Genomic DNA, 15670 nt, shown 5'->3' with positions numbered 1-15670 from the left:
TAGTCATATTTGAACATCTGGCCAGCTATCCCAACTGACAGCAAGATGACGCTATTATTTATTGTTATGGTATGACATTGATTTCTCTCTCTCTCTCTCTCTCTCTCTCTCTCTCTCTCTCTCTCTCTCTCTCTCTCTCTCTCTCTCTCTCTCTCTCTCTCACACGCACACACCCTCTTTCTCAATACACTACCATAATTTCCTAATTTAGACAGAGAAGAATGTTCTCACCTCTCTCATGTCACTCACCAGAGAAGAGGGAAGAAGACTATTAAGGTTGGTGAGTCTAAACTTTACTATTGCAAAGGAAAATTACTTTTTGGGGGATATATTATCACTCCAGTACATTGATATTACTGAGCATTTGTCATTGCATCGCCAACATCTTATGTACAAAGGTAGCAGTTCAGCAGAGAGTTACAAGAGTCTAAGAGCTACAGGTAAGGTCACAGATTGCCCCTCGCTGCTATGCTTTACCTGCCTGCTGTGTTCGCAGATCTGCTTCTATAATAATCATATATTTTCTGATGAAAATTGACTGTCATGAATGCACTTTCAAAAACGAGTGGTATTCTTCATAGAATTAAAATTAGTTATATTGCTTATAATATACTGTAGAATTTACAGAAGATACAGTACAGGTCAGACTGTACAGGTTCACCTGTAGTTGCACTGTCTCAATATATAAATTATTATACCTTACTCTTATGCCTGTGGTCCTGTGCCATGACATGAATTAGGAGTCATGGAGAAGCTGCTGTAAATATCAAATAAAGTCTCTTTGTTCAGGGTTATTGCAGTTTCATGAGGAAGATTAGTCTCTCTGATGCCAGTTTCTTAAGCCCACTTCCTGTTATACCTGCTGTGATGAAAGGGCCATTGTCACAGGGATGGGGCTCACCATCCCAAGCAGGTGGCCAGATTATAGTACCCATTTCTTACTCGAACCCCGTTAGTTTATCTATTTGAACTATTCTCAGACTTTGGGAATAATTATTGAGTTATTGTATAAAGTTACTGTATTAATTTACTTCCTTACCAGCAGTTGTGAGGTTACTACACTTGTTCATAGTTCTGACTTTATGTTTGATTATTTGGTCAGAGTCAACATGCAGGGGTAATACGTGTCATACAGCTATTGTCTTTCGTAAAATGTAAACAATCGACTTTAGCTGACATGTGATGTATGTAATACAGTTTATTCAGTATCGTCAGGTAAACCTGTCCGGGCACATTTTTTCATTGGGACCTGTGACGCAGCATAACAGAGAAACGATTCCTTTACTGTAATCCTTTGGCTTCAGTTGTTCGTCTCCACCTCTTTGTCACAGCTAACCTGTATAGCTGTTCTCGAGTTAAGAGAGGCCAGACACAGATGTCATGGCAAACAATGTAAGTTATACTGTACATCTGTATGTGTGGGTGTGTATGTACTACTTGAATGTACTATTAGCCTCTTCTTTTGTGTGTGATTACAGATGTTTAGAGTGATTGAGTGTTGGGCGTTTATGTTAGCGATTGTACACATGCCAGAGTTATTTTTGTACACAAGTTGTTAAAGTGTGAAGGATGATATTTTGATCCATTGTTTGCATTTTGTATTCTGCACCATAGGAGGATGCATTGCGGGCCATGCAGAACTGTTTCCACAGTCAGTTTAGTGTGGATGAGGCTGAGTACGAGGACATTGAGGAAAACAGGTGTGTTTCTATTGAACTGTTTTATGTGTGAGTGTGTGTATGAAGCCTTCGTCTACATGTTTTGGTTATTGCAAACATGATGAGATAAGGGGAACATTCATGTCCTTTCTGCTTTTGTGGGTGTCTAATATCTCAGGAGAACATCTGTTGATGAAGACAGTATCTATCTTGGCTGCACACTGTCACGATCATTCAACCCTGAAGACTCTCCTGTTATCAAGATGGGCTGGCTGCACAAGACCCCGCCTCAGGGGTAAGAGAGAGGCGGGTGTGTGCGTGTGTGCTTGTACATGCATGCGTGCATTTGTGTGTTGGTTCATGCATGTGTGTGTGTATGCATGAGAGTGTAAGTAATCTCTGTTTTATCTGCAGGACCCTTGTTTTCCAGAAGCGTTGGGTGATGTTGGATGCACAGTTTCTTCGATACTTTCAAAATGAGAAGGTCCAGACGTCTTCCATAGAGCCACACATAGGTTCACAGATCACACTGTCTACTGTGTAATACCTTACTTATTATAGCCCCTCCGCTTCTTCCCCGTCCTCTCTCTTTTCCTCAGGGGGTCTACTCAAAGCGGATCATAGCCATACTGTCTGTCACTGAAGTGCTTAATGTTGGAGGGCAGAAGTTTGAGGTGGTGACAAGGAACAGGACATTCTTGTTCCGTGCTGAGAACAACAGTAGGTGTTCAGCCTTAAATAACAATGGTCACAATGAGGAAATATGAGTACTTTGTGGGCATTATTGATGTAAAGTCTACACCAGTTGTATTCGGTGCATGTGATAAATACAATTTGATTTGATGTGTGTGTGTGTTTTCAGCCGTCAGGGAGGAATGGGTGTCAGTACTGAAAGAGACTATTCAGCAGCGTTGTAACAGCATGGAGATGTCCCTTATGAACTTCAGTGATACGAGTGGACAGCGTGCTAGCAGAGTCTCACTCATTAGTAAGCAAGGATACCTGGAGATGAGTGGACTGCGCTCCAAGCTCTATGTAGTCATCTGTGCCAACAGTGTCTTCCTCTATAGGAACGCTGAGGTGTGTATCCATGGTGCATGTGTACATGCATTTGTTCTGAAATATATTTTTTTAAACGTGCATGAAAGTCCTTTATGTATTCTTAAAGGTGACAGGCAAAGGTCTCCATATAAATCCTAACACTTAATAATAATGCTAATTTAGGCTTAATTAAATTAGCCTCAACAACATTTTTGTTTATCACTACATTTTGGCTGTCATTTGTACTTTTTGATGAAGATGTCATTTTCTGTCTGTACAATTCAAGGATGACATAGCTACAGATATGGCTTTTATGAGTAATTTTCTAGATCAGAAATTAAACTAATTATACTGTGAGGAGACACTTGTATATTTGGGGAATAAACATTGATATCAATAATGATTACTCATGCAGATAAGGATATAGATGATCTAGCTATAGCCAGTCAGTGAATTGACTAGCTACATTTTTGAGTTGATAAGAAATTTAAAAAAAAAATACTGTGATGTTCATGTCATCAGGAGCACAGCCAGGGTGTTGGCATCACCTCCATTGAGATGAATTTGGGTACTGTGAAGGGCACAGACAAACGGTCCTTCAACCTCACCACCTTCTACAGGACATTCAGGTGAGTGAGACTGACCTATGACCCTTTAATGACATCCCACAGTGAAACCCCTGTGACCTCTGTTCTGTGTGGTTAGTTTTGTGGCCGAGTCGGAGCAGCAGCGGGAGCAGTGGGTTGAGGCCCTGCAGGCCTGTGTCAGTCACTCTCTGTCCAGCAACGCGGTGGCCCAGAAGATCTGGTCGGAGGAGGCCAACCAGCGCTGTGCAGATTGTGGCGCCCCCCACCCAGACTGGGCCTCTGTCAACCTGTGTGTGGTCCTCTGCAAATGCTGTGCAGGTACAGAACCATTTCCAGAGGTCAGTCCAGCCTCGGAAACTAATGGATCAAGACTCAAGAGCTTTGATTAGATTCTATAATGATCATATTCAAATATGTCAGGTTAACAAAAATTGTATCACATTGGTATGTTAGATAACAGTGCCTGGTAGAGGATATTGAAATCTAACTCTCTTTAATCCATTTCTCTGTGGTTTAGGGGTGCACAGGGGTCTGGGTCAGAGTGTGTCCAAAGTCCGCAGTCTGAAGATGGATGAAAAGGTGTGGACTGAAAATCAGGTAGGTACAGTTTCATATTTGTATTCTATTATATTATTACATGGATTAGTAACATTGCATTCTCACCACCCATATGACTGGTTTCCTCTGTTTATGTTCCTCACACTATGCTTTTCTATCTTATTTGTATAATTGTATTAAATGTTGTCTTTGAAAATTAGATCTTGTCATTGTTCACCCTGTTAATAAAAGGACTAGTCTTTCAGGTCAAGGTTCTAATGTCACTCCCTGTTCACCAGCTGTTCCTGTTGCTAGGTAACGACAAAGTAAACCTTTTCTGGGCAGCTAACATTCCACCAAGTGAGATGCTCTGTACATCAAGTGACAGTGAGGAGCGCAAGCGCTTTGTTACTGCCAAGTACTGCCAGGGGAAATACCGCCGCTACCATGCACTGTTTGGCCAACAGGAAGCCCTCAACAAAGTGAGGCACTCAGATTTTCTCTAATTTGCTCTCTCTCCATCTGTTGCTCTCAAAAGTTCAGACTTGTCTTCTCTGCTCCCTGATTCTCTCTCTACCTCCCCCTCTATCTCTCACTCTCTCTCTCTGGCTTCCTCCTCTCTCTCCCCTCTCTGTCCTTCTCCCTATCTCTCAGGCTCTGTGCAACACCATTCAGACAGGTGATGTATTGGAGACTCTGTCGCTGGTGTTCTGTGGAGCAGATGTGAACTGTTATACAGGTGATCCAGAGCTGCCCAGCCCTGTTTCCATTGCCCAGCACTATGGACAGACACTTCAGGTGGAGTTCCTCACTCACAACCACAACACAGGTAGGAGCAATGAAACCAGCCTCATTCATCAAATTCTCTGTAATCCATGCCTGCAATTTTACATCAATCATATACTTGTGTTGAACACAAATGTATGGGTTGTATGTCATTGTTCATTAGAGGTGACATCATCAGTATTATATGTTTTTTCTCTCTCCAGAGCTCCCAGGGTCAAGGGCTGGAGATCACACAATCTTAGAGGCTGCTCTCCCCATCTCACACACTGGTTATCTGTTCAAGACTGCCTCCTCAACACGAGCAGTTACAGAGCGCAAATCTAAAGGAGGTGGGTCATTCTTGAAATTCTGTTTGTAAACTACATTTTTTGTGAATTGTTTGGACATGCTTTAGATCTGAATTTCAGATTAACTAGTGAGCAACTTGCAAATTTCGAACTTGATATTCCTTTTTGGTAAGTGACGGTAAATTCAGTTACCGTAAGCTAATTGTAGCATTTTGGAACATGTAGATTTTAGTCGTCGCTGGTGCTCTTTGAACCAAGGTAACTTCAGCTACTATGAGAGTGAGAAGAGCTCCAGCCAGAGTGGACAGATGAAGATGAGTGATGTCCTTTGTCTGGTGGTCAATCCCCAAGGGAAACATGGGTAAGACAACACGATAGTGTTTTAATCCAAAACAGTGTGAGCTTCAGAAGAATGTTTATATTTGTACAGTATATATTCTATTTGTGTTTCCTGCTGAGTCAGTTATGGTCATTCCTTTGAGCTGTACCATGACTCTGGGAGAGTCTACCTGTTTGGAGAGGATTCCCCTGACACGGTGAGGGAGTGGATCAAGGCCATTGGCAAGGTAACCACACCTCTTTAAAACTAGATTTCAATTAGTATTATGATAGATTGGTAAATGGTAGTTTTATGTATAGCTACTGTATAGCTATACAGTTATGTATATCTGCTGCCTTGTCTTGTTGTGTGTCAGGCCCTGGTCCCCCCTGTAGCAGAGGACCTGGTGGGCTGGTCCTTTGAGCGGGTGGGCCGGCTGCGCTACACTGCGGGCCAGAGCTTCCATTGTCCTTGCCTGGGCTGGTTCTCCCTGGGGGGCTCCAGACTGCTCCTCCTCCTCCACGGAGAAGACCACGCGGATAACATCGACCTGCGAAAACTACAGGAGCTCTGTGAGTCACACCTGAACCTGGCACAGTGGGGCATACGGTGCATTCAGAAAGTATTCAGACTCCTTGACTTTTTCCACATTTTGTTACGTTACAGCCTTATTCTAAAATGGATTGAATAGTTTTTTCCCCTCATCAATCTACACACAATACCCCATAATGACAAAGCAAAAACTGGTTTTTAGACATTTTTGCTAATTTATAAAAAAAAAATTAACTGAAATATCACATTTATGTACAGTACCAGTCAAAAGTTTGGACACACCGAATCATTCCAGGGTTTTACTTTAATTTTACTATTTTCTACATTGAAAAATACATCAAAAGACATCAAAACTATGAAATAACACATATGGAATCATGTAGTAACCAAAAAAAGTGTTAAACAAATCAAAATATATTTTATATTTGAGATTCTTCAAAGTAGCCACCCTTTGACTGGATGACAGCTTTGCAAACTCTTGGCGTTCTCTCAACCAGTTTCATGAGGTAGTCACCTGGAATACATTTCAGTTAACAGGTGTGCCTTGTTAAAAGTTAATTTGTGGAATTTCTTTCCTTCCTAATGCGTTTGAGCCAATCAGTTGTGTTGTGACAAGGTACAGGTGGTATACAGAAGATAGCCCTATTTGGTAAAAGACCAAGTCCATATTATGGCAAGAACAGCTCAAGTAAGCAAAGAGAAACGACAGTCCATCATTACTTAAAAGACATTAAGGTCAGTCAATACGGAAAATGTCAAGAACTTTGAACTTTTAAAGTTTCTTCAAGTGCAGTCACAAAAACCATGAAGCGCTATGATCAAATCAAATCAAATGTTATTTGTCACATACACATAGTTAGCAGATGTTAATGTGAGTGTAGCGAAATGCTTGTGCTTCTAGTTCCGACAATGCAGTAATAACCAACGAGTAATCTAACCTATCAATTTCACAACAACTACCTTATACACACAAGTATAAAGGAATGAAGAATATGTACATAAAAATATATGAATGCGTGATGGTACAGAACGGCATAGGCAAGATGCAGTAGATGGTATTGAGTACAGTATATACATATGAGATGAGTAATGTAGGGTATGTAAACATTATATGAAGTGGCATTGTTTAAAGTGGCTAGTGATACATTTTTCCATAAATCTTTACATTGTTAAAGTGGCTGGAGTTGAGTCAGAATGTTGGCAGCAGCCACTCAATGTTAGTGGTGGCTGTTTAACAGTCTGATGGCCTTGAGATAGAAGCTGTTTTTCAGTCTCTCGGTCCCTGCTTTGATGCACCTGTACTGACCTCGCCTTCTGGATGATAGCGGGGTGAACAGGCAGTGGCTCGGGTGGTTGTTGTCCTTGATGATCTTTATGGCCTTCCTGTGACATCGGGTGGTGTAGGTGTCCTGGAGGGCAGGTCGTTTGAAATTGGCTCTCATGAGGCCTGCCATAGGAAAGGAAGACCCAGAGTTACCTCTGCTGCAGAGAATAAGTTCATTAGAGTTACCAGTCTCAGAAATTGCAGCCCAAATAAATGCTTCACAGAGTTCAACAGACACATCTCAACATCAACTGTTCAGAGGAGACTGCGTGAATCAGGCCTTCATGGTCGAATTGCTGCAAAGAAAGCACTACTAAAGGACACCAATGAGGAGAAAGGATTTCTGGGGCCAAGAAACATGAGCAATGGACAATAGACTGGTGGAAATCTGTCCTTTGGTCTGATGAGTCCAAACTTGAGATTTTTGTTTCCAACCACCGTGTCTTTGTGAGACACGGAGTAGGTGAATAGATGTTCTCAGCATGTGTGGTTCCCACTGTAAAGCATGGAGAAGGAGGTGTGGGGGTGCATTGCTGGTGACACTGTCAGTGATATTTTTACAATTCAAGGCACACTTAACCAGCATGGCTACCACAGCATTCTGCAGCAATGCGCCATCCCATCTGGTTTACACTTAGTGGGACTATCATGTCTTTTTCAAGATTACAACACACCTCCAAGCTGTGTAAGGGCTATTTGACCAAGAAGGAGAGTGATGGAGTGCTGCATCAGATGACCTGGCCTCCACAATCACCCGACCTCAACCCAATTGAGATGGTTTGGGATGAGTTGGACCGCAGAGTGAAGAAAAAGCAGCCAACAAGTGCTCAGCATATGTGGGAACTCTTTCAAGACTGTTGGAAAAGCATTCCAGGTGAAGCTGGTTAAGAGAATGCCAAGAGTGTGCAAAAGTCATCAAGGCAAAGGGTGGCTACTTTGAAGAATCTAAAAATTAAAGAAATGGGGGGGTTGACACTTTTTTTGGTTACTGCGTGATTCCATATGTGTTATTTCATAGTTTTGATGTCTTCACTATTCGTTTACAATGTAGAAAAAAGTGAAAATAAAGAAAAACCCCTGAGTGAGTAGGTGTGAGTAGGTGTGTCCAAACTTTTGACTGGTACTGTAAGTATTCAGACCCTTTACTCAGTACTTTGCTGAAGCACCTTTGGCAGCGATTACAGCCTCGAGTCTTCTTGGTTATCACGCTACAAGCTTGGCACACCTGTATTTGGTGAGTTTCTCCCATTCTTCTTTGCAGATCCTCTCAAGCTCTGTCAGGTTGAATGGGGATCATCGGTGCACAGCTATTTTCAGATCTCTCCAGAGATGTTTGATCAGGTTCAAGTCCGGGATCTGGCGCAGTCATTCAAGGACATTCCGAGAAGTCACTCCTGCGTTGTCTTGGCTGTGTGCTTAGGGTCGTTGTCCTGTTGGAAGGTGAACCTTTGCCCCAGCCTGAGGTCCTGAGCGCTCTGGAGCAGGTTTTCATCAAGGATCTCTCTGTACTTTGCTCCATTCATCTTTCCCTCGATCCTGACTAGTTTCCCAGTCCCTACCTCTGAAAAACATCCCCACAGCATGATGCTTCCACCACCATACTTCACTGTAGGGATGGTCAAGGCTTCTTACAGACGTGACACTTGGCATTCAGGCCAAATCATTTAATCTTGGTATCATCAGACCAGAGAATGTTGTTTCTCATGGTCTGAGAGTGTTTAGGTGCCTTTTGGCAAACTCCAAGCGGGCTGTCATGTGCCTTTTACTGAGGGGTGGTTTCCGTCTGGCCACTCTATCATAAAGGCCTGATTGATGGAGTGCTGCAGAGATGGTTGTCCTTCTGGAAGGTTCTCCCATCTCCACAGAGGAACTCTGGACTCTGTCAGAGTGACCATTGATTTCTTGGTCACCTCCCTGACCAAGGCCCTTCTTCCCCGATTGCTCAGTTTGGCCTGGGCGGCCAGCTCTAGGAAGAGTCTTGGTGGTTCCAAACTTGGGGACCTTCAAAGCTGCAGAAATGTTTTGGTACCCTTCCACAGATCTGTGCCTTGACACAATCCTGTCTCTGAGCTCTACGGACAATTCCTTCGACCTCATTGCTTGGTTTTTGCTCTGAGATGCACTGTCAACTGTGGGACCTTATATAGACAGGTGTGTACCTTTCCAAATCATATCCAATCGATTTAATTTACCACAGGTGGACTTTTATCAAGTTGTAGAAACATTTCAAGGATGATCAATGGAAACCGAATGCATCTGAGCTCCATTTTTAATAAATTAGCTAAAAAATAAACAAAAAATAACGATTTTCGCTTTGTCATTATGGGTTATTGTGTGTAGATTGAGAGAAAAACATTTAGAATAAGGCTGTAACGTAAGAAAATATGAAATATAATATATATATATAATAATATATAATATATATATATATATGGAATAAAATATGGAAAAAGTCAAAGGGTCTGAATATTTTCCCTAACTGTAGGTTAAGGAAGTACTGCAGAGGGAGAAGTGTTTTTATTTTGGTGGACCAAGAATGTTAGTGACATATAAATAACTTTTTAATAGAGCTACTTTGGTTGACAATTGATGTAGACAGTGTGTGATGTAATGTGATGTGCTGTCCCAGCCGTGGAGCAAGAAGCTGCTGCTGTGGTGCTGGTGGACAGAGGCAGGAGGCTGCGTTTGGAGGGGGACAGGAGGCCTGACTTCCAGGGCTGGCTGAGTGGCATCCAGCAGGGCTTAGGGAGAGGAGACGGCCCCCTGGACCAGCAGCAGCTTACTGAGACAGAAGTCCCTGTCATCGTGGACTGCTGCATTAGCTATATCACACAGCATGGTAAGTGAACCTAGCATGGCATCGGTTGGGACAGATACCTAACAAAATATGTGCTCTTACCAGCTCCATTATTTGATTCTATCAGTGTCTTTGTAAGCCTGTGTTAATGATATAGTGGTTATGTGTTTGTTTATGGGGGTTTTTCCTCCCCCTTTCTAGGTTTGAAGTCAGAGGGCATCTATCGGAGGTCTGGTGTGAACTCTAAGATCGCCGCCCTGCTGTTCTCTCTCCGCCATGACCCCCGTCAGGTTCGTCTGAGTGAAGGGGAGCGCCAGGTGGATAATGTGGCCAACGTCCTGAAGAGGTTCCTCAGGGAAGTGGGAGAGGGGGTTTTCAATGGCCATCAGGCCTCTCTGCCATGGCTCCATACCACTAGTGAGTCTGGCCTACCCTCATTCTAATACTGGTGGACCACAATGACCACACCACTGCTTTTCACTGCTCGTCTTGGTAGTCGTATCATTGGTAGCCCCATGACAAGGAGTTTTGTGCTGTAATGTGTAGGTGTTTTTCTTTTTTGTCCACCAGCTGTCAGTGAGAGAAGAGAGAGAGTGTCCCAGTACAAGGCCCTCCTCCACAGCCTCCCCCTAGTCAACAGAGCCACTCTGGGGGCTGTCATCAACCACCTCTACTGGTTAGCCTCAACTCTCCACCTGTCCTCTTCTCTTTTCTCTCTTTTTCTTCCCTTCATTCTGGTTTGTCTCTTTTCCACTGAACCTGATGAGAATATGATTTTTCATATGGGACAGTTGTGTTTTATTGACCTGTATGTAGAATTTTTATTGTTTATATATAGATAATTGACTACTTTGTCTTTGAAAGTTCAAGACATGCATCGCTGTTGAGAAATCTCTTGTACAAATCTGTCGATTCTGTTCCCAAAGCGTCCAGTGCTTTGCAGATGAGAATCAGATGAACATGCACAACCTGGCCATTGTGTTTGGTCCCACTCTCTTCCAGACGGACGGCACTGATAACAGCGCAGGACAGGTGGTAGAGGAGCTCATCCAGAACTACCAGGATATCTTCAATGTGAGTGGGTCTGTCTCACACTGATGACATCACTGATTTATAGAAGATAAATGGAGGGAAATGTACTGTGTTGTCACAAGAAGCAAAATGAAATGTTCTGATCAATTGGATGGATGTGTCTGTCTGTGTGGCAGGTGAATGCCGAGCAGCTTCAGAAGCAGCTGGACATGATCTCTCATGTCATCAAAGCACAAGAAGAACACACCGAGGAGGTGAGCATACACCTATGGCATGATGACATTTTCAGAACCCCTTGCAGCAGTTTCCCACCCAACTGAAATGATTAAATCCTTCTATGACCTGTCTATCTCTTACTATTTGCTGGATTGAGGATGGCTGTTGGCCTGATGTGTCTCTCTTCATTCTGTTCTGTAGGGGACCCCCTCACCTCTCACCATCTGTGGGGTTTACCTGGAGAGGAAGGAGGAGGGCTCTGAGCTGCTGGTTCAGGTCAGCTCCATGTGCACTCTCACCTTTCACCTTAGAATCCAAATGCGACAGTATGGGGTGTTCTTCTGCAATGCTTTGTGCCCAGATGATCATATAAGTTCCCTTGCTTGCTCCTAACGCTAAACCTTCCCGCTCCTAACGCTAACCCTGCCCGCTCCTAACACTGCCCGCTCCTAACGCTAACCCTACCCGCTCCTAACGCTAACCCTACCCGCTCCTAACGCTAACCCTGCCTGTTCTTCTCCCTCAGATCTCCCAGGCAGTGAGTGCTGAGGAGCTAGTGTGTGAGGTCCTGAGACGCGGGAACATCCCTACACAACAGGGGGAGTATTGGAGCTGCTTCCTGGTCAACGACAACCAGGAGATGGGTAATGGTTTAGAACACCTCAGTTACAGTTGCCAAGTCCCTTTTTAAATGTATAAGCTGAAGTAGGACAGCTGTTGTTAATGAAGTGTGATATCTTTATATTGACGATGAACGCTAATGCTCAACTGCAAACTAGTGGTAAAATGCGATATGTCTTCTCTGATTCCCCCAACAGAGCGTCCATTGCACTACCAGGAACGAGCGCTGGCCATCTATTTCTCTCTGGGTAAAGACTGTCACCTGGTGGTCAAGAGGAACTGCTACATGGATGCCATGTTAATCTACATAGGTAAATGCATGATTACCGGTGTATATATTATTATTCCAGCCCAGTCAAGAGCACTTTTGAATAAATTACATATTGTAGATACTTTCTGTAAAGAATAGTATTGACAACAGAAAAGGAATCTGAAGGGAGGGAAGGGGGAAGGCAATATGTTCATTAATGATATGGTTGAGTGAAGTGAATTAGAGTTGGATGTCCCCTCTCACAGCTGGCATGGTAGACGTGTCCAGAAACAGCATGATTAAGTTCAGGGATGAGAAGGGTCAAAGGGGGAAGAGAACCTTCAGCAGACGCCTCTGTGTACTCGATGGCACCTCTCTCAGGCTCTACAAAGAAGTAAAGGTAATAGAGGAAGGAAGGAGGATGTGTTGGCCTATTCTGTGACTGTATGAAGTACCTACAGTATGTGCCAGTATAGCTACAATTGTCCATCATTACTCTTTACTAGAGTACTCAGCCTGAGAGGGAATGTCAAGTCCATGCTCTGAAAGTCTACTATGGCATCAAGAAGAGGCTACAGCCACCATCATGGTGAGAGTCAACCAGCAACCCTCCAATGACTACTGGTCTATTTTCTTAGCCATTTGGCTATTTGTTGTTCCATATCAGCTGTCCATATCATGTAAGTTTCCTCCTCTTCTAGCTGGGGGATGACTGTAGTGTGTGAGCAGGCAGAACGAGACAAACAGCAGTGGTGAGTATCTTTAGTAGCAACTAAAGATAGGTAAAACGTAGTGACTAGTGCACTGAGGATCATGGTAAAGGTATAGCCTCTCTCTCTCTCACCCCCTCCGTCTTCCCTCTCGCAATCTTCTTAGGTACCTGTGCTGTGAATCAAAGAACGAATTGATCGAGTGGCTGGCCACTTTTATGAACCTCCAGGTAGTGTCCTTTTGTGTGCACTACAACATATTCTACTTTCCTCAGCTCTTTATTTGATTTCTTTTTTTCATTTTCTTTTTTCATATAGCACAATAGTGACCTGTGGCCTGCAGCTTCCAGGCCAGATTCCTGATCTGAGGCAGAAGGGGAAATAACCTAATCCTGGTTTTCCATCCCAGAAGTATCTTCCAGATACTTTTTCGCATCTTCAATTCTTCTCAAAACTATTTTTAAACAAGTTTTTATTTTAAGTTAATAACCACAAAGTATGTCTTTCTCTGTTATAATGGTTGATTTGACCCTATTTATAACCCACAGTTACAGTATAGCCCTCACCCACACCCATTATACCCAGCAAGAGCAGAGACAGTTTCATTCTACAGTATAGCCCTCACCCATACCCATTATACCCAGCAAGAGCAGAGACAGTTTCATTCTACAGTATAGCCCTCACCCACACCCATTATACCCAGCAAGAGCAGAGACAGTTTCATTTTACAGTATATTGAAATGAAAACATACAGGCCTGAGGGTAATAGTAGGGGAGGCAGTATAGAACTACACTACAACAACAAACTCAAACAAAAATATTAGAGGCACGTGAGAAGAATAATCTAACCGCCATGTTGACTTTGAAGTTCCCTTTGATTGGGACATAATGACAAGGTTGGAGAGCTGCAGTCGTAAAGCCATCTAAGTTTAGACACAGAGCATTCTGTTCATGTTATTATGGTAACAGTGGTGGTCAGTAATTATTGGAGAGCAGGATTTCAACCCTGTCATTACTCAAGACCACAGCTTGTTGCATTACAGTGATGTGCAGTTTATATCACTTTCATTAATTGACAAATCTTTTAACAGTACCTTAACATAAAAATGAATCTGAGGGAAGGCTAGCTAGACACCGCCCTTAGAGCAGCCAGAGCAGGGAAAGAAGACTGATCTTGTTGCTGTTGTCCAGTGCCTGGCTGGTCGATCCCCAAGAGGTTTCTCTTTCTCTAGGCTGATTATGAATTGTTATCTGAATACCTTATTGTGATTAAGCAATGTTGATATCATTGTATGTCATTCAACATTTAAACTGTGTCTTTTGAATACAATGTCTATAGTTTTTATATTTCTTAAAATCATGATCCTACCATTCCTTTGATGTCTGAAGTCAGGATGCTTTGGCACTTTAAATCCTGTTTGACTTGTTTGGTTGATTTTTCTATTGTGTTATTGACTGTACGTTTGTTTATGTGTAACTCTGTGTTGTTGTTTTTGTCGCACTGCTTTATCTTGACCAGGTTGCAGTTGTAAATGAGAAATTGTTCTCAACTGTCCTACCTGGTTAAATAAAAGGTGAAATAATAAAATAAAATAAAAAGCCAAAGCATTGACAATTTAATATATCCAGTCCTACTGTAGAAGATGCTCAGAAATAAAAGGGCTGTCAGATAGTTTTTGAGGATTTCTCCTTCAGAGCTGTATCATCATAGAAACACAAAATTAGATTATTGGCACACCCTAGATCTCTGTTGGCAAATTGTTTGTGTTAGCCTTTGATATGTCTATGTGTGGAAATATGGCTCTCCTAAAACACTGTACTAGGTAGTCATTATATTATTATTCTCTTAGGTTATATTGTAATGTTAATGTACCTTAAAGGGTTTAAGACTGGGTCTCTGGCATGTTGCTACAGCACATTTAAACCCCCCCCCCCCCCCCCCCCCCCGCCCCCCAACCACCACCATTCTCAATCGCCCATAAAGTTTTATTGGTGCTCTTGTGGGGCTAAGTGCCTCTCGCTCAATAAAAAGGCTTTCTAATATCCTTTTATTTTTCAGCTGTATGTCATTAGATGTGAGGCTGTGTGGGTAATGGCTTTACATTAGGAACTCAGGGCTGGTAAAGTGGCTCAGTCACCCCTGGTAACAACCATGCACTCCCATTCACCCCCAGTTCTTACATCACCACCCCCATTAAGCTTCAACGTTACCATAACCTGCTCATACTTGACACACAAATGCTACGTTCATTATGGAATCTTAGATTTTAGAGCAACTTTTCTCACTTCCCCATCCTGCAGACATTTAGATCTTGCTGACTGGTCTATCATTTAATTACCTGACATTGATTTAAAAATGTCTCTATGTTTAATGGAAGTGGAAGCTCTGCATGCCAATTGCTGGTACAAAATGTTTTAGAATAACTTTTTCAGTGGTCCATCATGGAGCTAGATTAGAAACCAAAGAAGGAATAGATCTCTCTGGTGGTGTTCTGGTGTCATGAATCTTTAAAGGCTTTCTGAAGGACAAAATAAGAGTGAGGTGTTTATCTAATGGCATGCTAACCATTTCCGTTACAATACTGACGTATTCCACTCAGTTTCCACTCATAACAAAGTACTGTCCAGAATAGAGAGACAGTTAAATGTAATACCGGTAGATGAAGAAACATTTTATAAATGTTTTTTCTCAGCTTTTATAATAATTTGTATTGCTTGTATAAATCTCATGTTTGGTCATGTCAATAAATTGCTTATTGCTCAAGTGAATATTTGTATTAACTCTCTGCTAGTCAGCTCTCATTCAGGGGTAGTTGGTTTATTTTTATCATGCACATGATTTTCACTAAACCATTTAGAGATATGGGCCTTTCTATAAACAATGGGGCTAATGTGTGACATTGAGATAAACATTTCAAAATGGTTTTCATGCAGTTCCACATGTGTACCCAGA

General features: G+C 42.5%; 1 protein-coding gene across 2 annotated transcripts; it reads left to right on the top strand.

Annotated features, from left to right (window-relative positions):
* The first annotated feature begins 246 nt into the window (after positions 1-246).
* On the top strand, positions 247-14322 carry LOC139537314 (arf-GAP with Rho-GAP domain, ANK repeat and PH domain-containing protein 1-like). 2 transcript variants are annotated; one of them, XM_071338476.1, is made up of 29 exons: positions 247-440; positions 1332-1392; positions 1615-1700; positions 1837-1953; positions 2073-2142; positions 2258-2378; positions 2521-2738; positions 3222-3328; positions 3405-3604; positions 3804-3883; positions 4123-4305; positions 4478-4652; positions 4813-4938; positions 5122-5257; positions 5360-5462; positions 5592-5787; positions 9721-9930; positions 10090-10305; positions 10459-10564; positions 10815-10962; positions 11097-11174; positions 11338-11412; positions 11663-11780; positions 11955-12068; positions 12274-12407; positions 12514-12596; positions 12709-12759; positions 12884-12947; positions 13036-14322. In XM_071338476.1, exons 2-29 carry the CDS (start codon positions 1381-1383, stop codon positions 13078-13080), a joined length of 3372 nt encoding a protein of 1123 aa, XP_071194577.1. In that variant the 5' UTR covers positions 247-440; positions 1332-1380; the 3' UTR covers positions 13081-14322. The 2 variants fall into 2 exon arrangements, 1 of the variants encoding a protein (XP_071194577.1); XR_011667504.1 differs by lacking the exons at positions 247-440; positions 12274-12407; positions 13036-14322 and having other exon boundaries at positions 465-1392; positions 12884-12897.
* Positions 14323-15670: the final 1348 nt, after the last annotated feature.

The sequence above is a fragment of the Salvelinus alpinus genome, chromosome 13, assembly GCF_045679555.1.
Source record: "Salvelinus alpinus chromosome 13, SLU_Salpinus.1, whole genome shotgun sequence".
In the NCBI taxonomy this organism is placed as follows: Eukaryota; Metazoa; Chordata; class Actinopteri; order Salmoniformes; family Salmonidae; genus Salvelinus; species Salvelinus alpinus.
This window is presented reverse-complemented; position numbering and strand designations above follow the sequence as displayed.